The 23624-nt window shown below is 41.1% G+C and overlaps 1 protein-coding gene and 1 long non-coding RNA gene across 2 annotated transcripts; one reads left to right on the top strand and one right to left on the bottom strand.

Moving 5' to 3' along the window:
• Positions 1-2864: 2864 nt before the first annotated feature.
• Positions 2865-18630, bottom strand: marchf9 (membrane-associated ring finger (C3HC4) 9). Its single transcript, XM_051425242.1, has 4 exons — positions 17029-18630; positions 8221-8376; positions 5373-5565; positions 2865-4205 (listed from the first exon to the last, which is right to left on the bottom strand). The coding sequence occupies exons 1-4, from the start codon at positions 17362-17364 to the stop codon at positions 3877-3879; spliced, it is 1014 nt and encodes a 337-aa protein (XP_051281202.1). The 5' UTR covers positions 17365-18630; the 3' UTR covers positions 2865-3876.
• LOC127377404 (uncharacterized) lies at positions 18616-22259 on the top strand. The gene is made up of 2 exons (XR_007887680.1): positions 18616-18790; positions 21632-22259. It is a non-coding gene; the product is annotated as an uncharacterized LOC127377404 (long non-coding RNA).
• Positions 22260-23624: the final 1365 nt, after the last annotated feature.

Below are 23624 nucleotides of genomic sequence, written 5' to 3'. Positions count from 1 at the left end.
CAATCTGCAGCTTTACTGTTAGATGTGAATAAAAACAGGGGCTGTGAAGTGAGTAAGAGAAACTACAGCCAGTGTTTGATTTGTCCCTTCTGGGCTACTGTAGAAACATGGCAGGTCTGTAGATAAAAAAAAAGGTAACAAAAACACACTCATTCCTATATTCAGGGATTAAACACCTCATTGTTAAACACTGGACCTTTAAGTTTCAGAGCTGCTCTACAAACTCTGTGTGCACATCATAATAAAAGATAAGAGTTTGCAGATTGAATGGCCTTATTTTAATCTCTTAATGTCACTATAATGTTCTTGATGTTTGCTTCTATTATTCTCTTACAGCACGTCAACATATCACTGCTGCAATTAACTGATTCATTTGGTTTATTATAACATTAATTCTGTATATTCAGTAGATTTATATTTATTCAGTAGGTTTTTATCTGTGATATCTGTGTCACTTCCTCCTATAAGTCATCAGAACTTTTTCTCAAAAGCTCTGAATCATTTAGACTTTCTGACTGCGAGTGCCGGAAATGTGTTACTGACTCACTCATATTGGTCCACATGAGTACCCTTACTTCTTATGGAGTACTGCCACCTCTGGTGAGCATAGCCACTGAGGTCAACGGTATTATTTACAAGGAGTAGACAATAAAACTCAGGAAATAATTGCCTAAAAATACCTACTTTGATGCTTTGATGCTCCCCAGATATTCCTCTAGTAAGTTCAGTTTGTGGAGCTCAGTGTTTCTAAAAGCTGTGCTGCTGAGGTTCTCCTAAACTGGGTTAAGCTGCACGTTGTTACCTTTGGACAGAGCCAGGCTAGGTGTATGCTAAGCTAATCGGCTGCTGCCTGTGGCTTCACCTTACAGACACGAGTGTCGTATCAGTCTTTTTTGTGACAAATGCAAATTTCCCCTATTCCTTTCAGTCTTTTCTTTTTTGTAATTGATAACTTTCATATCTTGTATTATCTCACTTTTGGTTTCTGCCTTTAATATCGTCCTTACAGTGTCGTGTCTTTGGTTGAATACATATAAACGAGTGTAACCTGCTTCACACATTCATAACACAAAGAAGAGTTCTGGGAGTTAACTTTACATTAAAAATAAAGTACTAGAACCTTTTTTGGTCCAATTCAGGAACTGCCGACTGGACCAGAAAATCAATAGAGGCAAATATCGTCTTTAAATTCCTTCCCTTGTTATATAACCTAAAAACAATAACATCAGATAATTGGACTCTTTTTAGGTGGCGGAAGTGGAAATGATTTATCTTTAACATTTGTCGGGTTCTTGTTTCAGGATGATGAAGAGTTAAAGAACAATATATCAGATTCCAGTGTGAACAGGTCACAGTCCTGACGAATGTCGATCTACAGTGACGTAAATGCCACATGAATTCTGATATGATTGTTCACACTGTCTTAAAAACATCAGATCTGAGTCACATATGAGCAAAACAAACTCAGATTGAGGTCATCTTGCTCTGTAGTAGATAATAAACAGGACGTACTGGCTCTACAACCAGAATGATGTCCAGATTTTGAGAGATTCTATGAGAAATAGTTCAAATATCTGCTGTAAGAGGGAAAGTTTACAATGTTATTAGAGCTGCAGATATTTCTCTGATCCAGAGCTGTAACTTATCATCATTTTACCAATTATGGTAATTAATTAATGGTCTTTGCATCTGTGTTCTTCTCTTGTTTCTGTCTCATTATTACTGTTTTTATTCTTTTATCTTATTTTTGATTTCTTTTTATAATGTTTTTTTTTTATAATTCTATTGTTTTTAAGTGTGTTTTAACTGTCTTTCCTTTAACTTACAGCATCTTGAATCTACCTTTGTGTATGAAACATGCTTTATAAATAAAACTGCCTTTGCTTCATTGTTTAGTCTGTAAAATGTTAAATTAAATAGTAAAAAATGTTCCCTACAGCTCTCCAGAGCCCAAAAATTACGCCTACAAACGTCTCTCATTATCTGTCCAATGGTCCTAAACTCCCCAAATATTCAGTTTACAAAGATATAAAACAGAGAAAAGCAGCCTCAAATGATTTAATTATCAAAGCAGTTACCAATGAATCTTCAGTGAATCGGTTAATTGATTAATTGACTATTTGTTGCGGCTCTGCTTGCCAGTGATTTCACTTTACCTCAGGGGAGAGTGTCAGTCAGTTTAAACAAGTTCATTAAAGAAAAGAGAGCTATTTAAAATAAAGGATGTCCCCATAAAACAACATTAGCTCACTACATTTACACCCGAAAAACAACGACACACTCAATCAGACCATGCATGCTTTAAGCCAGTGGTTCCCAACCTGGGGGTCGGGACCCTCACTAGCGGTCGCCAAAGATTCATAAGGGGGTCGTGCAGCCTCCACAATTTTAAGTCGTGTAGGAAAACTTTAAAAATGTACACAGTAGGTCGATATCTCATCGTCCTGCAGTAAAAAGTACACAGATATAACAAGCAAGCTAAGCTAAACACTGAATTTGTCATAAAAGAAGCCTGTTAAGTCTGTGTGATTGTTAAAAAATAAATAAAAAAACATAATACAGACAGAGAATTGTATAAAAAGTTCCTAAAAATATCAGGAAAACTCAGGAATCAGGAAATAATCTGCTCATAATTCATCCCAGTGGCTCGTTTTACACAACATACCTGCAGTTATTGTGTTCACTGTTTACAGTTCATCTGTCGCTCTGTACTTTTATTGTTAAAGCGTTGAATATAATATGAAATATCCATATAATATGTCACTTAAGTCGGTTTAATCGATGAGAGAAAAGGGGGCCCCTGAAGGAAAAAAGGTTGGGAACCGCTGCTTTACAGGTGGAGTAAAGAAGAGACTGAGTGAGACTGAGTAGTAAGAGATCATCCGATCCCCCTTTTTAATCCAATAGTTTTACTTATTATCAAATCTGAATCAGCACACAGCAGCAACAATCTGAAATAGCTGTAACACACTGCCATTTGTCATGTCGACAAAAAGTTTGGTGCAATGAAATCAGATGTTTTTAAAGTGTTTATTTTGGCAAGCACCATTCGAAATAGAGCAAATTTGTCATGTGCTTATGTTATGTGATGAAGAATAAAATTATATACCCATGCAAAATTCCCTGTGAAATGTACATACGTATCTTTATTGCAGAAAGTTTTAAGTGTCACTGAAATCTTATTGTTTTATTTTTTCTTTTGCTTTTTTTTTACTCTTTTTTAAAACTCGTAATGACTTATTGTTCAGTTCCCCTCGCTTTGTTTGTTTGTCTGTTTGTTTGTTTGTTTGTTTCAGTTTTCGGTCTATTTACCAGCATCGGTTCAGCTTGTAAGAAATTTTAAGATCATTATACATACTTGTCTGGAAATGCTTGGCATGTATGGAGTTTACATGACTTTCCTCTAAAAATCATACATCCGTACAAAAATCAAAGTGAGTAAAAAACAAACAAAACCCAAAAAAAACAAAAAAGAAAAAAGAAGGAGATACAAATCAAACCAAGAGGATCAAATCAAAGGAAAATGTCTCTGTGCATCCTGATATTGAACTGGAAAAAATCTCTCATCGTCTTGGATTACGTTATAAAGCCTGTTTACACTTTCCCCCCCTCAAATTTCACGTTTCATGTCTTTTAATGCTTTATTTTCATCAGTTCTTTAATTATTGAAAAGGAGCGTCTGGCTTCCTTTTTGTTGTAAGAAACACGAGGAGGAAATCCTCAAGCGTGTGCGCTGTCTGTCTCGGCTCCTCCGCGGGCTCCTGGGGCCCGCAACAAGTCTTTTAGTATTTTAATATCAGGTCCATAAGTCCGTCCTCTCATTTACATCTGGACACAAAGACGAGATCTATCCAATCACACATGCCGTAGTCCCACTCATACGGTGGTGACCCTCATCACCACCTCCCGATTGGTGGCGGCGCTGATCCGCGGGTCGTTGGGCCGCAGTTGGCTCAGGATGTGCAAGATGGTGTATCCACAGTGGTGGTTCAGAATAGTTCTTAACCTCCTGCTCTGTCGCCCTCCGCTGCTGCTGGCCAGACCGTGGGGGTTGCCGCGAGAGCCCCGAGCCCCCGTCTTGCTCGAACTCAACGGGTCGCCCAAGTCCTTTGACTTCTCATAGTTCAGTACTTTCCACTGCTGATTGACAGCCTGCCATCGTTTGAAGATTCGATACACTGAAGATCCCTCGTGGATGATGAGGCCTGGGCAGAAAGAAGAAGAAGAGGCAGGGTGAAGGACAGTTGCGTGAAAGCCAATGAATTTCCACTGCTTTACATCAAATATTATGCTAAGGAGGCTCTGCAATCGGCGGCGTAGGTAGGAACTTTCCAATCTCGCCCGCGGATGAGAATAGACAGTTGGCAATAGTCAGCGTGCAGATATCTGATGCCATCTGTTCTCGCTGTTGTCACAATTACACAAGAACAGTCAACCAGGTTGCTCCTAGAAAGCACAATCTCTTGTTCTCCGCCACATCATCAAAATTTGCTTTGCTTTTAGTGTAGCTGTCATCTCCTACCTATGCACCATCTGCTTCCTTAGTTCAGTTTCTGTTTAATTCTGTATGACCTTAACAACCGACAGAATGCGAACTGAATACATGTTTTTTTATCATTGTGTCGGTTTGTCCTTGCATAATGCAACCTATCTTTATTAATATATTTTGGTGTTGATGCCGAGCACATTCTGATTCCTTCGCAGCTCTTCTTGTTTCATAATGCATCCGGTCGTCCTCTATCACCTAAAGCAGTCGGTTCCCTACCTCTTTCCTTCATGGACCCATTTCCTATCATTGAATAAACTGAAGACCTCTGACATATTTCATATTATATTCAGTGCACAGCAGCAACAGTTCAGAACAACTGATTAACCCAAATAGTGAACACAATACCTGCAGGAAGTTCGTGTATAATGAGCGATTTGGATGAATTTTCAGCAAATAGTGATCAAAGATGAGTTTCCCGATATTTTAATACAATTCTCTGTCTGTATTATGTGTTTTGTTTTATTTTTAACAATTGTAACAACTTAGTAGGCCTCTTATTTTGACAAATTCTGTATTATATTCTCTCTGATGCTGCCTGTTTCTCAGAGAGTGAAGGATCTGTGAATAAAGCTTGCGTTCAAATCTTCAAAGCTTAAATCTAAACTTTAAAAAACATATTCAGTTTTCTTCAGAGAAATAATCAAAATGCTGTGATCCTCTGTATATTCTCTATCCTGACCCCCACTAGAGTTGGGAACAACTGACCTAAACCTTCTCCTGCTACCATGTTTTCATCCTTCTAACAATCTGTCTATAACTGCTGCTGCTAACGCTGTTTATAACACGGCTGTGTAATCGTGGCGTCCACTGGTGTGTCCTTTACCTATGCAGACGATGTCCATGAAGCCGTACATGCCGTAGCAGATTTGGAAGAGCAGGTCCTGACGTTGCCACTTGGCTGAGGGGCTGAGGGAGGACCAGATGAGCCAGGAGATGCTGGCGATGAGGAAAAGGGAACCCAGAATGATGGCCGCTATCTGCACCTTCTCTATCACCGTCAGAGAGATGGCCTGCCACTGGAGGGGGGAGAAACGTCAGTTAATGGAGGAAATACTCACATTGTTTAATTAAGTAAAAGTACAAGAACAGCGATGTGAAGTCGCTAAATCCAGGTTTGTTCTGGTTCCTCATTATTTGTTTCTGTTCGTCACATTTTAAGCTGACTTTACCCGACGTGCTGGTTATCCTCAGTTAATCTGATTCATCATTTTGTTAATTTGACAAAGTTTAATAAAGCTGCCAGGAACATAAAACACAAGAAAAATGACTCAGTTGCCTATAAAACTGTACAAATGTTTTGTGCTAATCGCTTATAATATTATTATATAACAGGTTGTTTCACTATTCATACACACAAATAGAGCAGAAGAATGTAAGAAATAAAAGTATAATTCAGTCTATTTACATGTAAAGTCATTTTATTCCAACTCGTTTTTGTGCCTGAAAAATATAAATAATGGGAGCTAGTTTGTGGAGCTAGTTTTAACTACTTTCTAAACTGTTAGGTAGTTTAATCCAGTGGTTTACAACCTAGGGATTGAGTCCCTCCAAAGGGTCACAAGATTCACGAGAGGTTGTGAGAAGAAACAAATATTCTAAGCAAAAAATAAGCTCAATATATACAGTATTTACACAACAGAGGTCTATGTACTGTGTACTATTGCATGTAATGAGATAGTAAAGGAATGATGGTGTGTAGTTTGAGCGTATTTTGCAACTTAAACCTGCATTCTGCGTAACGGCCAGCAGGGGGAGCTCCATTGGCTGCACAAAGAAACCGATGGTATTTACTGTAATGGAGAATGAGTCAACTTCTCAATTGATTTAAGTCGAAACCGCGCAGCCAATGAGAGCAGCTCAACTCGCAGTACGTCACCTCCGCTGGCTCTGACAAACTGTCACGGCAACAACCATAATGCCAAACTTCAGGCTTCAAAACGGTTCTCCACAAACCGATGGGCGACGTCACGACAGGTTCACACTTGGTACGGACTTCAGGAGTGAACCATACTAATGAATTTGGCAACAAAAAAAGGCACAGACTTTTGGGGAATCGACTGCATGACAACCTGACAATGTCCGACAGCCATTTAGGAGCAGCTGATCAGTCTCAACTCTCCGCGGTACGCTGGAGGCAAACGACGCCAGACAAAGCTTAAATTCAGTCCGACTCTAAAATGAGTCGTGTTGCTCAAAAATCATGTCAGAAATGGACTAAAATCGTACCGTGTATGCCCAGTTTTAGAGAAATATGTAGCCAAAAAAGGCTAAAGTAGCAAAAAATGGAAAAAGTTAACTATAAAAACCTCAAAATTGTGCATAAGTACAGTACATGAGTAAATGTACAGTTACTCTCCACCACATTATATCTCACCAGAGAGAGATATCTATGAGTACACGATGAACACACACACACAAACACACACACATGGCATCCTCTCAATAGGTTTTAGAGCCATTGGCCGCCTCTGAAAAGGAGGGCAGAAGGACAGTGACGCAGAGGGAAAATGTGTCAGCACAATATGGCAAACAGTCCTCACACCACAGCGACGGCCCGAGATTTGTTCTAGCAGAGAGTGCTGTGTTCGGATGCGGCAGCGTTTGTATGTCGTATACGTTATTAGGAAACTGTCTCTGTCAGCAGCAGCAGCAGCGATAAGATCTCCCCGTCTGATGCACTCATGAATTTTAAAACATTACACCTCGCGGAGCACAACAGCCTTTGTGTTTCACCTGCATGTCAAGAAGTCGTTTACATATTCACGTACTATCTCCGTCTTGTTTACGTGATGTTTATCCCCGAATCCCAGAGAAAGAGAGAGCGTTGTTCTAAGAGCCAAACCGACCTGAACTGAGCCATGCTGTGCTGTGTTTGTAAGTTGAATCCCACGTGCAGCTTGAGTCAGACTGAGGGAGCAAAGTATGAGTGTTGGAGCAGCTTTCAGCTCAAATTCTGTAACTCAAGATGGTGCATGAAGCCTTGTTTTTCACAGAAGTTGTTTTCCAGTTTTTTATTGATTACATGGCGTCCATGTGTTTGATGCCGACCTGTGGCCCTTTGCTTTGTGTTATCCTCTCTGTCTCTGTCTGTCTCTCTCTCTCTCTCTCTCTCTCTCTCTCTCTCTCCTGTTTATCTTAAACTAAGCTGTCCTATCAACCCCCACTAGGGGTCGCCAAAGCTTCACAGGGGGTCGCAAGGCCTTCTTGATTTTAAGAGGTGTAAGAACGAAGACTTAAGAAATATATAAGAAAAAATTTAAGAAATTGAAATAATTTGATTAAATTTTTCTTTTGGAAGTTTAGAATTGTATTAAAATACATTTTTATTTAAATGTATCAGACCTGAACATGAGCTCTATTACTAGAGCCTTCACTCTCCAATAAACACCTTCGCCCGGCTTTAGAAAAGTAAGTATGTCGAGTGTCAGGCAGAAGAAAACACAGAATTTTGTGTTTTAGAGGCAGAGAAAACTGACCTCTGTAGGAAATAATCTGCTTACATTTAGTGTACAGTTTATCAGTTGTTCTGTTATTGTTTTGCATTGAATATAATATTAAAAATATCCATAAAATATGTCAGGGGTCATCAGTTTATTCAGTGATAGAAAAAGGTTGGGAACCACTGCACTGTGGTTGGCGTGTTCGTGCTGCAGATTCTCTTCATGTTTTACCTGCAGAGGGTTCTTGGTGCTGATGGCCAGGACCTGGTACTTGAAGTAGCAGAGCTCGCAGCTCCAGGATCCCCTCTCGCTGATCCAGCGGATGAGGCAGGGCTGATGGGTGCAGCGCACAGAGCCGTCACAGCGGCAGGGGCTCAACAGCTCACCCTGCAGGACAGACAAGGAAAACAAATATTATTTAAATATTTTATACGTCAAATACATAAATCTTGTTTATTTAGTGAGACCTGCAGGTACGAATACCAACAGAGTTTATTCTTGAGAATGCTTTTAAGGACCAGTGTGTGGGATTTAGTGTCATCTATTGGTGAAGTTGCAGATTGCAACAAACTGTATCTGTGTTAGAGAAACAACAGTGGCCATGAAACTTGCTAAAAACACAAAAGGCCGTATATACAGCCAGTGGTTGGTTTGTAGGAACACAGCGGTTTAACATGGCAGACTCCGTAGAAGAGGACCCGCTGACTCTTATATTCAGGCGATTATACAGTAATAAAAACAAACCTATGAATATTATCTTATTATTCTGACCAGAGATCCTCCTCAATGTTACACACTGGACCTTTAAGGCACTGTATGAACATTTCAGCAAAGGGAACCTTTTAAGAAAATATGTTCTGGCAGTCAGCTTCTCCCAGTTAGGACCCGCTGATTAAAACCACTAAACACACTGAATAAAGCAGTTCCACCTTAACAATCACTGCTTCTCCCACGCTGTTGGACAGACAAAGGACGTCCCGGAGGGGCTGCGAGCCGAGCTGCTGCTAACGTTAGCTCAGCTTGTTTCTCTGATAACTTAAGATCCAGACGTCCGATGACTAAAATCCTTCATCCGGTTCAAATCTAGAGTTAAAAAGCACCAAGATCTAAACAGTGGATGGTAACAATGTGGCTTCAGACTGGATCAACAGTCAATGTATGACAGCTTCTGGCAGACAACCACAACGCTGACGCAGGCACAAAGGGGATATGACGCCATCGACAGGCGACCGGTGAAACGCAGCGTTACCTGAATAAAATGACAGATTTCTCTGAGTTTGAACATTGTTGGAAACATTTGAGACAATGGAAGAACTCAACTACATAGAGAACATAGAGCCAGAGTTTATAGATATTATATTAGCAGCTGGTTAGCTGTTTGATTATGAAACAAAATAGAGACAGAACAGACAGAATAGGATGTTAATCATTTAGTTTTACAGTTGCATCGTCACAGAGTCCAGCTGCTTCCACTCCTTATGCTAAGCTATGCTAATTTCTGACTGTAGCTTCATATTTAATGTATCAATCTTCTCATCTAGCTCTCCACCAGAAAGCAAATAACTGTATTTTCCCAAAATGATGAACTATTCCTTTAAATCATTAATAACTTAAAGACGCAAAGCATAAATAATTTAAAAGATGTAACCCAATTTCACATGCTAATACAACATTATTTTTCACCAGCACACACTTTATACGAACAATTTAAGGCAAACAAATGATGAGTCTCTTTTTCCAGATATTCCAGCTGCTTTCTATGTTTGAACCACGATTTACTAAACAAGAATTTGGTTTTAAATGTGAGGGGAGACATTCAAAAAAAAAGAAGCTTTAAGAGCTTACAGGTCGGTTAGCTGTGGAAGAACAGATGAGTAAGTGAGTTTAAATCTCCACATTAGTAACACTGCAGACTGTAAACCGCCATCGAGGTGCTGAACCTGCGTTATTGGCCAACATCACATGACACATTTCATTTTTACTGCAGTTCTGCAAGAGATCGGATCAATCGCCAATTAAACACACCTCTGCTGTGTTTCTCTTATCGGTCCTGTTCACTGCCGGTGTTGGTTTATCACGGGAAAATAAAGCCGATACAGAAACGTAGAGTGTTGTCCTCGGCTGGAAGCGCACATAGAAGCTTATTGATCTCTTGTTAATGTGATAAATCCCACAAGAGATAGCTTAAATAAAATATAAATATGGAGCAAGAATAAGACCTTCTCCCGTCAGACTTTTCAGATAAAATAAAATAAAAATTCAGACAGTTCTCTCCTACTTTTTCTGTCCGTAATGTGGCTTTCAGAGCAAACCTACTGTCTGTCCACAACCTGACGCCTGTTGGCACATTAAGGATGAGCACATTAAGGACTGTCATCACCCTTCAACGTCAAACATCCTTTTTGTCAGATGGTTTAAAATCTGATGGCATGGTTTTGCAAAGTTCTCATTTCACTTCATGAAAAAATAAAAATATATGTGTCCAAACACGTGTGTCACACTTGAATGAAAGCTTTTTGAAACAGCAGCGTTGTGGATGGATATCAGTGTGAATCATGGGTAAATCAATGAATGGGCACAGCTTGATGCAGCGCCCGGCTGGTGAAGGGGCATGTTAGCACTCTGCAACAGCAGCAGGGAGCGGTGGGGCTTCAAGGGCAGGATGGTGAAGGAGAGATGAGCTGCTGAAGACTGTGAGTGAACTCAGCCGACCTCGTAGCAAACTCTCAGCTAACCCAGCTAACACATCCCGGAGACATCAAACACCGAGTGTCACTCCAGTTAGTGTTAAACTCTAAAGCTGTGAGTTTAAAAAGCATAAACACTCCTCTTGTGTCTGTTAAATATGAAGCTGGAGCCAGGAGACAGTTAGGTTAGTATAAAGACTAAAAGCAGCTCTCGGAAAGATCGCTGGGCTTTGAAGCCAATTTCATATCATGGCCAAACTGTGTACTTACAGCAATGGCGTCCGTCACGTGACGCACACTGGCCCAAAAAGACTTCTATATCTATTCCTATAAGATTACATTGGGGAAGAAGCGGCTGCAAATACAGCGTCACAACTCCTGTGATCAGAATTTGATCCATTGCGTCTGCTGATATTTGAAAAGTCTGGAAAAGGAGTGAGGAGGATAAAAATTGCGGTCCCCCATGAGAGGTGGCCCACGGCCAGGGGCGTGTCCAGAGAGGGGACGGGGACCGGGGGGGGAGGTACTTTTATACATAGCTAATTATGGCGATGGAAAAACTGAATCCCTGAAGATATCTGACTGAAAAAGGTTCTGTGGCCACCAACGAGTCTCTCTGTTACAGATGTGCACACTTTATGCTAATCTAATGCAGTTTTGGGCAAAAACAGTATTGAAAATTGTGGATATTAGGAACGACTAGAAAGCTGAGCCACAGACGTCACTGCCCCTCTTGTGCCACCCCAAAAAAATCCTCTGCAGATAATTCGGCTGCCGGTAGAAACTTTGTCTTTTGTTATTATTCTGATGTGAAATTACAAACTGTACATTTAACACGGCTTACTAATAGTTGTAGTAGTAGTAGCCTATATTTCTTCTACATACTTCATACATTTCACTGTTGATGACAGAACGTTAAATAACTTATTATAATAAACTCTATGAGCGGGACCTTGCTAATAGCTAATAAACTGACTGTACACATAATTCCGAAATGGGAATTAGTTAGTTTCTTTTTTTCCCTTTGTTGTGACTTTCAAAATAATGGTTTTGTGCTCCTCAAAATCTTTAATTTCCAACTGATAACTCAGAATAATATTTTCAGTAAGTTGCCAGAGAATTACCTGTTTAATCACGACAGGTTTAATGCAGCAGAAAACTGTGTTGACACAAATATTGCTTCATTTTTTATTTATTTTTCTGTCCATCTGCACTCTGTTGTTCCTCCATCTGGCTCGTTTGACCTTCCCACTTATAATAAAAGACTTCGAGTGTCCCACCGCATAAAAGATTGGATTTGGCAGATGAGCCACATGCCACTCATAAACTTTAAAATAACTTGCCTGCTGACATTATAAAGATAACACGGAGAAGGTCAGAAGCATATGAGGAACTAAATAAAAACCATATGAAAGCAAACATTTCTAAAATGCCAAGCAGTCGAGGAGAAGAGTGTGTGTGTGTGTGTGTGTGTGTGTGTGTGTGTGTGTGTGTGTGTGTGTGTGTGTGTGTGTTCAGGCTCCTGTGTGAGCGTTAATGTCACAATCAACTCCAACAAAATAAAAACAAAAACCCTTTAAAAGCTGTGATTATGATGTTAAACCTCCAACAGAAGCTGTTTAAATGTGATACGTCTGATGATTTTTGTCTCATTGAAATCTAAAAATCAAGAGGAACTTGATTTTCTGGAGCTGCTCCATTAATGATGAATAAGAGACCAAAAGGGGTTTTCTCTGCATATGCATCCAATTATGAAGTATGAAGTCATAAAAATCTGAGTTTGTGGTTTGATGTTCACAAATATTGATCATCTGAAGATCACAGGAACATGTGAATGAAGTTTAGTGAATGTAATTACTTTGTATTTCCAAAACAACCTTTAGGAAAAATGTTCTGCTCAAATGAGGTTAATTATATATATAATGCAAAGGAAACTATGGAGCACAAACATTCAATCTAACAAACTCAGAGATGGATGCCTATCACAGTTGTTAGTACTTATAATCAGTTTTTCTAATAAGCTCAACTTTTCCAGTAATACTTTAATATCGGAGATCCTGGGGGGCAAATAGAATGAAATTTATCAAACTGAGTCACATCTAATTGAATCCAACTTCAATTAACTAAATAAAGATGGAATTAAAATCATTTTTTGTGTGTGTGTGTAACTCTTCCATTCTGAAGTTTTCCCATTTGGGAGGCAACCTGTGTACCTGAAGGCGACACGGAGCAGAACACAGAACGAGACATAAAAGGTCACATCTGGACAAGTAGGACGCGCTCAGATTAAACTAGAACATGTGGAGTTATATTGTGTCGACAGTAAAGCAACAGCACACTTTAAATTAACCTACTTTCACATTTTAAAGGATAAGGACGGTAATTTTATCATCAAATCGTATAAAATGACGAAAACCAGCAACGTGGTTCTTACTGAAGACACAAATAGTTTCATTTTTTAAAAACAGATTAAATAATTTCCCCTAAACAGCTGCTCACTGTAGTTTTCAGCAGACGTTTCATTTTACAGGACTACATTTGTTGGGGGACTATTTTCAGGAGCGGATGAATCCACATTCGGCGCTCTAGTGAGTGAGAGTCTGTGAGATTGGGTCCAAATAAAGTGCAGTGTGAGAGTTCAGGATAATGAAGGAAGATGTCACCCAGAGCAACGGCGACGCTCGTCAGTGTTTTATAGAAGAAAACGACAGTAGGAGTAACAGAGCCCTCTGGTGGTTGGTGAGGGTGAACGTGTTAACAAAACATCGGATTTTAAAGGGTAACTGTGGTGTTTTTCAACCTTTTGTGTCTAAATGACTAATAGTTCATTTTTAAACTTGCTCCAGTAGCAACCACACAACTGGCAGTAACGTAATCCTCCTGTACAGACTTTAAAAGTGTTATTATAAGTGTAACTCTACACAAACAGAGCTTCATTGACACAAACTGTAATTTTACTAAAAGTTACCTTATTGATAACAAAGTACTTTATTTATTACCCAACCCAAAATGTTTTTCTGAACATAATTAAGTTGTATTTCTGCCTAAAACAAACCTTAACTATAGCGTTGTCACATCATAAAACAGATTTAGTTTTTAGGTTTTTAAAGTGTTGTGTGTCATTGTGGAGGACGCAAACAAATATCGTGTCGTTTAAAGCTCTTATATGTAACATTATAACGTTATAATATAATTTTTCTGCATTAAAATGTCTATAAACTCTAGCTCTATGTTCTCTATATAGTTGTGTTCTTACATTATCCCAAATGTTTCCAACAATGTTCCATCTCAGAGAAATCTGTCATTTTATTCAGGTAACGCTGCGTTTCACCGGTCGCCTGTCGATGGCGTCATATCCCCTTTGTGCCTGCGTCAGCGTTGTGGTTGTCTGCCAGAAGCTGTCATACATTGACTGTTGATCCAGTCTGAAGCCACATTGTTACCATCCACTGTTTAGATCTTGGTGCTTTTTAACTCTAGATTTGAACCGGATGAAGGATTTTAGTCATCGGACGTCTGGATCTTAAGTTATCAGAGAAACAAGCTGAGCTAACGTTAGCAGCAGCTCGGCTCGCAGCCCCTCCGGGACGTCCTTTGTCTGTCCAACAGCGTGGGAGAAGCAGTGATTGTTAAGGTGGAACTGCTTTATTCAGTGTGTTTAAGGTGGAACTGCTTTATTCAGTGTGTTTAGTGGTTTTAATCAGCGGGTCTGTTTGTGTTGGAGAGGAGGAGACCTCTGTGGATCATTGGGCTCCCGGTAGAAACCTCCTGAACCATGAACACTGAAGGAATCCTAACCGGGAGAAGCTGACTGCAATGACGCCAATGGTGGTGAAGACAACACCTCCCATGATCCCACGCTGCTTCACCACCACATCAGACTTCATCTTCTGTTATTGTTTTGATGTGAGAGAGCCCCTAGTGGCAGAAATTACATACTGTACGTGTAATTTGGAGGCTTATGGCACAGAGGAATAAGATATCAGCTCTGGATACACACGATACTCTTCAGTTGGATCAATTCACTGCTGGTTTTGGTCTTTTCAAATATTCCTGCTTTAACAACAACAGGCATCTTTCCAACAAACACAAAGGCAGCTCGCCGCACACAAACACACACTTCCTGCTCGGGTGATCTGGCGTGGGTTAGTCCCTCGAGGCCACTTCACAGAGCATGAAGGTGTTAATTTACTGTGTCACTTCTATGACTAAGAAAACGGTGTTCCTCCTCAGCTGTAACCTTTACACACACACACACACACACACACACACACAAAATATAATAAAATAACAATAATTCTGCAGTGGAAGTGCCGCCTGAGCTCCAGACTGTGTGTCACTGTGGAAACACGCTGTTGGGCACTATGAGTGAAAAGGGCAGGCAGGGGTGATCACCACCTCCGCCGCCACCTCCATCCCTCCTCACCTCAACACTGTATTCTCCATGCTAACCTAACGCCGCCGGCCCCTCCAGCAGGCTCTGGCACCACTTCTGTGAATCCAGACAGCGTTAAATGGAATCAGGGGCCCGGCTGCCGTACCGTGGCACACACTGACGCCTTTGACAGACAGTTAATAAGGATTCCTACTCAATGCGGCCCACAGAGCAAGGTGATTATGTCTGTAGGTAATTGGCTCGCTGACAGCGACATGATCCCGGCCCCTGTTGAGACCTGCTTGAATAATGAAATAACAATAAAATGGCAAACGTGTGCTCCCCTCCACCCCACACCCTGCACCCGAGGAGGTATAAGGCACTTTACCTTTGCACAGACTACAAAATTGAGTGCTGTGGAGGCAAAAAAAAAAAAAAAAACCCAACAGAACAACCAACAAGCTAATGTGAGAGTGAGGAGCTGATGTAGTAGTGTAGTCTCAGGGTTTTCCCTCAGTGCTTTGTTTGCTTGCTCTTTGTCTGTAGCTAAAAGAGGCAGCTCAGAGCCATGTTGCACGATGAGTCACCTTGCCGGAGAGCCCAAAGCTCCAAAACATCAACCTTTTATTAACGGAAAGGATGTTTGAGTGGGCAAGATAGCAACCTGGGGTCGATCCCTGTCTGCGCCATCAAACGACTTTCGTATCCGAAACAAGTCTGAACTGATTTATGCTCCGTCCTGTGGCTCTCCAGTTTACTATGTCTCACAATAGAAACTCTAAGGCAGATGTCATAAATTAGCACATGGGCTGTAATAACACTATACGCCTATCTTAGGGAAGTGACTAAATGGTAATATCCATCTGTGCTCCTACAGGATTTACAGTGTTTCTAATTATCTCAGACTTCAGGACTACCTGCTGAGCCAGGCGGCACAGGTTTCTGCACATCTGGTGAGATCAACATTTGGCCACAGACCAAAAAAAAAGAGATGCACTACTTTATTGTTTTGTTTCGAGCTCCGGGAAAAAGAAATCAAGCAAACGGGGGAGAAAGAAAAGAGGAAAAAAAAGTAATAGGAATAGAAACGGATGACAAATTCATTTAACTTGTCATTTATCACCACAGTCGACACCATTGTCACCAGATCAATAACTGATCATCCTGTTCTGTGACACATGCAGACCAGGAGGGGGGGGCAGTTGATTTACATTTACAAAATGATTGTGACTCATGCATATTCAGTCCCTCTCACTCTATTTGTCATCCTTGCAGACCTAATTGGCTAACTTTCTTTGTTGCTATGCTGGCCGGGTTTCAGATGTGTGGGAACTGCTGCCTCTCCACCACTGATTAGCTTAGCTAGGAAAACAGTGTTATTTAGATAACCAGATCAATGAGCAATCACCTTCTCAGACACACACACACACACACACACACACACACACACACACACACACACACACAAATATTTGCCTCTGAATCCAGGGTGTAAGGGGACAGAAGGTGCCCCCATGCTGTAAAGCTCTATGAGGCAAATTTGGGGCCTAATAAATATAAATATAATAATAATAAGATTTATTTTTACAACCTCAGATTAATCCTGGATTGTTTTTGAAAGGGGGAAGGTGGGTGGCAGAAAGAAAGAAAGAAAGAAAGAAAGAAAGAAAGGAAGAGAGAGAGAGATGTAGGACAGGATGGTTGTAGTAGCTCCACTGAATCAGAGACCCCTTTGTGATTTGCTGTATAACACACACACACACACACACACACACACACACACACACACAAATCAAAATGGCAGATTACAATACAGAACCCAGTGTGCTGGTTTAAACTTCCCTAAAAAAAAGAACAATCCTTCTGACCTGGAACAATTCATGCATGCAGGAAAAAACCACAAAGGCTTCTGTGCAGCACAGAAACAAAAACACAATCTGCCTGTCTGTCTGTCTGTCTGTCTGTCTGCACGTCTACCTGCTCTGGGCCTTGGAAACAGATCCGGCACTGGGGGGTCCGCAGGCTGCTCGCGGTGCTGGCCAGAGACACGGCGTCCAGGCCCACTTGCAGCTTGGGCTCCTTGTCCTCAAACGCCAGGCTCCGGGGCCGCGGGTCGCTGCCGTAGTACTCCTCCTCGTCGTCCCGGGAATGGCAGTCGACGAAAGGCGGCCAACCGCAGCCGCCCATCCCCAGACCTCGCATGGTTGTTGTGGACCGTCTCTCTGTGTCTGAGCCGGACTGTCTCGAATCGGATCGCATAAACACCAGGACCTTCAGTTCGTTAAAAAACATGCGGATCCGATACTTGAACATGTTTGGCTACATACAGAATCCGCCAGACTGGAATAAATAAATGAAGTGTTTTTATCTTTCTCTCTCCTCCTTCTATTATTATTATTATTATTATTATTATTATTATTTATTATTATTCATACACCCGATGTGTTCATTGTTTTATTGTAGGCCTTGTATCTCCAGCAATAAGCAGCCTGTTTATTGGAAATCCAGAGAAATAAAGGCTCTCGCCCCACTGATGGCATGTGTGTCTAAAGCCAATGCGGATGAAAGATTTTTCCCTTTCAGCTGGCCGACACACTCTCCTCAATATTCATCACTCAAACAAAACTCAGCAAACGCCGTCTTAGATGCATCTTCCACCGCACCCCAGAAAACATGACACCTCGCTCGGGTTTTGGTCCATTTTCTCCTCCACCACCACCACCAGCACCACCAGCACCACCACCACCACCACCACCACCGCCGCCGCTGCTGCTGCTGCTGCTGCTGCTGCTGCTCTCAAAGACACCTTTTTTTTCTCAGATGCAACTGGGCTTGCAGCAAAAAATAGCCTACATGTTTTTTTTTGCTACCCAAAGCAGAAGACTGCGAGAGAGTGGACGAGAGGAAGAGAGAGCAGCACGGAGCCAGGAAACAGGAGCTGGGCTGTAAAACACAACGACATGCCATCCACACAGTCACATCTGGGACTCTGGTCGAGAATCATAATCCAAAAAAAACCTAAAAATATAAAAAAAATAAAGCTGCTGAGGATGAAAATGGAAGTTTGATTTGTCTCTTATTTATATGTTATTGTCCCTCACTGTAGCTTCTCCAAGCGTCAGATCATGGTCCATTTTTTTCCTCCTCTCTCTCTCTCTCTATTTCATCTCCTGATTGTAAAGCCTCTGGTTGATCCGCGGTGAATCCGTCCCATTCAGCCCGACAATCCGCGTCGAGGTGAGCACCAACACAATCCTGTTCATTTTCGGGAGCCCGGTTGGAGGCACGGCGGCACGAAAACACCCGAAAGCCCCGCGTCCCCCCGTCTGCGCTCCGTGTCCATCAGCATGTCGGTGCGAGCCGTAAAAACACACCGCGGCGCGCACAAATGTCAGAGAGAGGCGGAATAACAAAAGACACCCTCTCTCTCTCTCTCTCCCTCTCTCTCCCCCTCTCCCTCTCTCTCTCTCTCTCTGACTAAAGGAGGGAGAAAAAACGGGGGGAAGACGCACGGAGATGTCTTCGCATCCGAGAGCAATTACGCAGCAGTAATGGTATTGATTATTGGATCAGATCGATGGAGGTGATGATGCTGCTGGCGCTGATTTTTCCTCCTCGAAATGGTCGGCTCGGAGATTGAACCAACGCAGCAGCTACTTCCGGAACAGGGAGAAAAGAGAGGAGGAAGAAACAAAAATCATCCTGTAAACAAGTCGCTGTGTTTTTTTTTCCTCCTCCGGTGGGTGATGCGCCTCTCTCTCTCTCTCTCTCTCTCTCTCCCTCGCTGTCTCCCACCCGCGCTCCCGGCAGCTGGGCAGGGAAGGAGCTCCGGCTGCGTTATTATGGAGCAGTCCAGCCGCTGTCCAGGGTGCTGATCTCCCCGCTGCTGACGTGCAGGCTGCGGGCCACATGCACCGGGAGCCCGCGAAGTACGAACCGGGAGCTGCTGCGTTAAAGGCTGCAGGGTGTCAGACTCAGTGGGAGAAACTACAATATAATATTAACAGGGTTTGTTTTATATTCGTGTATTAATCAGCTGGGGACAGTTTGTTGCTTTAGAATGAGTTTTATCTGCAGAGGGAGCGGGTCGCTTCTACGAGGCCGCCATGTTTCTATGGGAGCCCAGAAGGGATGAACCAAACACTGGCTCCAGATAAGGGCTTTTTTTTTTTTTCTCCTTTACACTTGCTTCCAACCAACTGAACACCACTCGCATCTGTGTTTGACGACGTGGGAATGAGAACGGGCTATGTGTGTGTGGAACTACGGTGGCCACAAATTGTGTCAAATTTAACAAATTATCTTGAAAATAAAATAAAAATAACAGAAATTAATAGATATAATGGTCAGTTATGGTTAAGAGGCGGGATTAAGATGGCAGAAATGCCCAGAAGGGACAATTGTAACCGTCTGTCACGTGACGCCCCCAAAACTAATTGTTCACATAATGTCATATTGTGAAAGACGCAGCTGTAAAATGATGGATCCGCGTTTTTTAATGGTCTCAATCCTTTTGGGGGAGTAACAGATTAGAAAAAAAAGTAACTGTGATCCACTAGTTAGCAAAAAAGAAGTAATCAGATTACAGATACATTCAGTAAAAATGGGGATTATTTAGCAGGATTACAATTTAAAAAATACTTACAGACACATTTTAGATAATAAAATATTAAAAATTTATTTTCTAAGGTTTCATTGTTGTGTTTTCTAATAAAAAAACATCAATAACTCTTATTAACATTTAATTTCTCTTGGTTTTATTATTATTAAGTCTAGAATTAAATTATTCATCCCAGTTTAATTGGAGCTAAACAGGAAGTCTCTGGTCTGTGTTGATCCAGGTGTTTTATTTACAGCTTTTATATGAATGAACGGAGCGCCGTCTCCAGTGTCTCTGACTCACTTCACTTCCCGTTTTCATTCCCAGGTCGTCAAATAAAGACACGAGTGGTGTTCAGTTAGTCGCAATCTGCAACTTCACCGCTAGATGTCGCTAAATCCAACACACTGGTCCTTTAAATGGTTTGAAACAGCACAGAGACACAAGCCGTACAGTACATATATTGTATGAACATAATTACTTTATAATGTAGGTTTATAATGACTTTATTTTTTTAGTAAGTAAACAGTATTCTTGTAAATACTTAACAACACAAACTGACCGGTTGTTGCCCCCCTTTGTGCACCGCAGGCTTGTTTTCAGTACTTTGTTGGTACCTGACTCACACAATGAAATTAAACTGTGAGCAGCATTAGAAAGCGGTGCCATGAATCCTCCTTCGTGGAGGTTATAATGATGTTTAGAGAGACGTTGAGTCTCTCTGCAGTCTGAAGTCCTTTAATCATTAAAACTAATATATTATATTATATATATATCATAAATATTATATTATATTATTATATTAGATTTGGTATCAGCAGAGATCCTGAGCCCAACAGCACCACAGTATCCTGCCGGGCCGTCAGCACTGAAATGGGAAAAGTTTGATTTATGTCACATAACATGGTCACAGAACATCATATACGTGGCTACCATAGTCTGTAGACTGTATATAAAGCAGCTGCAGAAGAATCAGAAGAAGGTAGGGCTCAGGCTCTACTGGTTCTGTCCTCGGCTGAGACCGATCCTGTGACACAGACAGCAGTGCGGCTCGGTCACAGTACTCGTCACCGTGTCAGTTTCCTGTAAACAGCAGTGCAGGAAAACTGTCTCAGGGCCGTTTATCAGCACGGCGAGACAAGGTAATTAGGGAAACATCAGAGGCACGGGTCCAGAGGTCACTTTAATCTGCAGTTTACAGGGAAGAAGCTGCCTTATTATCTCTCTCTCTCTCTCTCTCTCTCTCTCTCTCCCCCATTCTCCTCCATAGCAACACTTCCCACAAAATCCCCTGTCACATTGATCTTGATTGATTTTTCACACTCTGCTTGTTACAGATATGGATTTATTTTAAGCATAACACTTGATTTGAGATGCAGCGCCCCACCTTGGCTATCATGCACTGTTTCTTTCTATATAAATATATGTAGCCTGTGTACTGTAAACTGTGTGTTTGGGGCAGTGCTGGAGTGCTTTGTAATGATTAAACAGAGGAGGTATGAGAGTAGCCTGGTTGCTTACAGACCTGGGACCGTTATTTCATACAGAGCGGGGACATAAAAACAAACACTGCAACTACATTTGTGAATCTTCGTGATTTGACCAACATTCATTCGCATTAGCACACACTTTAGGAATAAAGTGTTCTGCAGTGTAGGTAATGTATGCATTACATGATGGTACATTGTGTGGGAGGGTTATTTTATGATGGTTCTGTGTGTGTGTGTGTGTGTGTGTGTGTGGTAAGCAGGGAAAAAATAAAAAAAGGAAAAGTCTGGATGTGCCGGTATCCAAAAAACACTGAACATCCTGCTTTTTCCTCGATTTATAAGAAGAAGACTTCATGTCTGCTCGCCAGGGAGTCACGTTTCTGTTTAATGTTCTGTAAACCTGAATCCCCCCCCACCCACCCACCCACCCCCGTTCTCCTCCATCTCTCCTAACTTCTTTTAATAAAAGCATTTTCCTTGTCATCTACAGCGCCGGTTCCCTTCCTCTTCCCTCTGACTTCACCCCCACAACGCCATCAGATGAGCTCCAATAACGCTTATCAACGCCGCCCGACATGTTCTGGATGTGTTCTCTGGAATGGATTTAAAGCTGCGTGTTATTTCACAGCATTAAAAAAAGAAAGTGCATATTTTTACAATAATTAGGTTATTTTTATACAGACTGTCAATGCTGAGGCTGTCAGAATGGCAGGATGTGGACATTTCATTTGTATTTATAATATATATACATGTCTTATTTTCTATATATTGTTGTTATATTGTATTATGTACATACTTTTACACACTAACTACTTCACTGTTTCTTTTTACTTGCTGACAACTTGTTTTAATTGTGTGTGTAATGTTTAGGTTTGTGGTTACAACTGTCTGACTGGTTGATGGGAGGTCTGTATGTTGTAGCTGGTAACTTATATATTAAATATCAACACCAATTTGTCTTTTTTAAATAAAATACCACACAAATTCATCAGAAAAGGGACAATTTTCATCATAAAATAGTAGAAATATTTGCTTCCAGGTATTTTTCTTTTATTATTCACATTAAAGTTCTAATACGTAACATTTCTACATTAAAATATCTATAAACTCTAAACCTATCTTATATATGTAGTTGAGTTGAGTTCTTACATTATCCCAAATGTTTCCAACAATGTTCAAACTCAGAGAAATCTGTCACTTTATTCAGGTAACGCTGTTTCACCGGTGGACTGTCGATGGCTGCCCCTTTGTGCTGCGCAGTGTTGTGGTTGTCTGTCAGAAGCTGTCATACATTGACTGTTTATCCAGCGGGTCTGTTTGTGTTGGAGAGGAGGAGACCTCTGTGGATCATTGGGCTCCCGGTAGAAACCTCCTGAACCATGAACACTGAAGGAATCCTAAGCGGGAGAAGCTGACTGCAATGACGCCAATGGTGGTGAAGACAACACCTCCTCCTCTCACCCCCTAGTGGCAGAAATTACATACTGTACCTTTAATAAAGAGACCAAATTCATGTTTTCATATACCTGGAGGGACCAGCAAGAACAGTTTCAATGCACATACGAGCATGTGAGTGTTATTTTAAGACAAACTTGAGATAGCAGAATGAATAAACTAGCATTTTAAAGTGAAATACCACTTTAAGACATGAATGCTCTGATTAACTCTCTGTATAACCTGTGCTGCCCTTCCATCTGAGGCCTGACAACACGCATCCCTGCTCTGTTTCATTATTGATAGGCCATATTGACCTGTTTGTCTTCCCTCACTGACGAGAATGATTTGCCTTCCTGTTTGTCCTCACTGAGCTGTGAGAGGAATCCAGATCCAGATGCAGACCCATTAAAACCAGTCGACGGCGGTCCTGTACGATCCCGTTCCCCGTGTCAGAGGAGACGCCCTCTGTTTATGAAGGTTGCAGCTGAATGTGGCTGTAAGTGTCTTTTAGGTCCAGTGTGTAACGTTGAGGAGGATCTAAAGGGCTGGCTCCAGTTTTGAGTTGAGAATAAGGTACATTTTAGAATAAGTGGTATGTTTGAGTTCAATGAAAAAAGACATGTATTTAGAAAAATGTGTGCAGATTTGTAAATAAAACACTTTATTTTAATAATTTATTTATTATTATTCTATATTCTGCTTTACTAATAATGTTTTTGAGTTAAATATCTTCATTTGGGGGCTTTTCCAGGTAAAGATTAATTATTAAATCAGCATATTTATCTGCCACCCCATGAATATTTCATATATATATATATATATATATATATATATTCATAAGTGTGTTTTCATTTGTGTGTAATCACCTGAAAATAATCATTTGTAACCTTAGAAGGAGTTTTTATCTACAGAGGAAGTCTTCTGAGGAGGCAGCCATGTTTCTACCATAGAACGGACAAACCAAACACTGGCTGCAGTTTAGATCTTTCGTGTTATTTTGTACGTTTCACTGCCACTAAATCCTACACACTGGTCCTTTAACTACT

Source organism: Dicentrarchus labrax, unplaced genomic scaffold (assembly GCF_905237075.1).
Source record: "Dicentrarchus labrax unplaced genomic scaffold, dlabrax2021, whole genome shotgun sequence".
In the NCBI taxonomy this organism is placed as follows: Eukaryota; Metazoa; Chordata; class Actinopteri; family Moronidae; genus Dicentrarchus; species Dicentrarchus labrax.
The sequence above is the reverse complement of the archived record's forward strand: the minus strand, read 5'-3'. Positions and strand labels throughout refer to the sequence as shown.

Excerpts from the sequence above, each read along its gene's own strand:
- marchf9 (XM_051425242.1), bottom strand. The coding sequence starts at position 17,364 with ATGTTCAAGTATCGGATCCGCATGTTTTTTAACGAACTGAAGGTCCTG. Across the intron at positions 8,377-17,028 it reads GTTTCCAAGGCCCAGAGCAG|GGTGAGCTGTTGAGCCCCTG; the intron begins GTAGACGTGCAG and ends TCTGTCCTGCAG. Across the intron at positions 5,566-8,220 it reads GCACCAAGAACCCTCTGCAG|TGGCAGGCCATCTCTCTGAC; the intron begins GTAAAACATGAA and ends TCCCCCCTCCAG.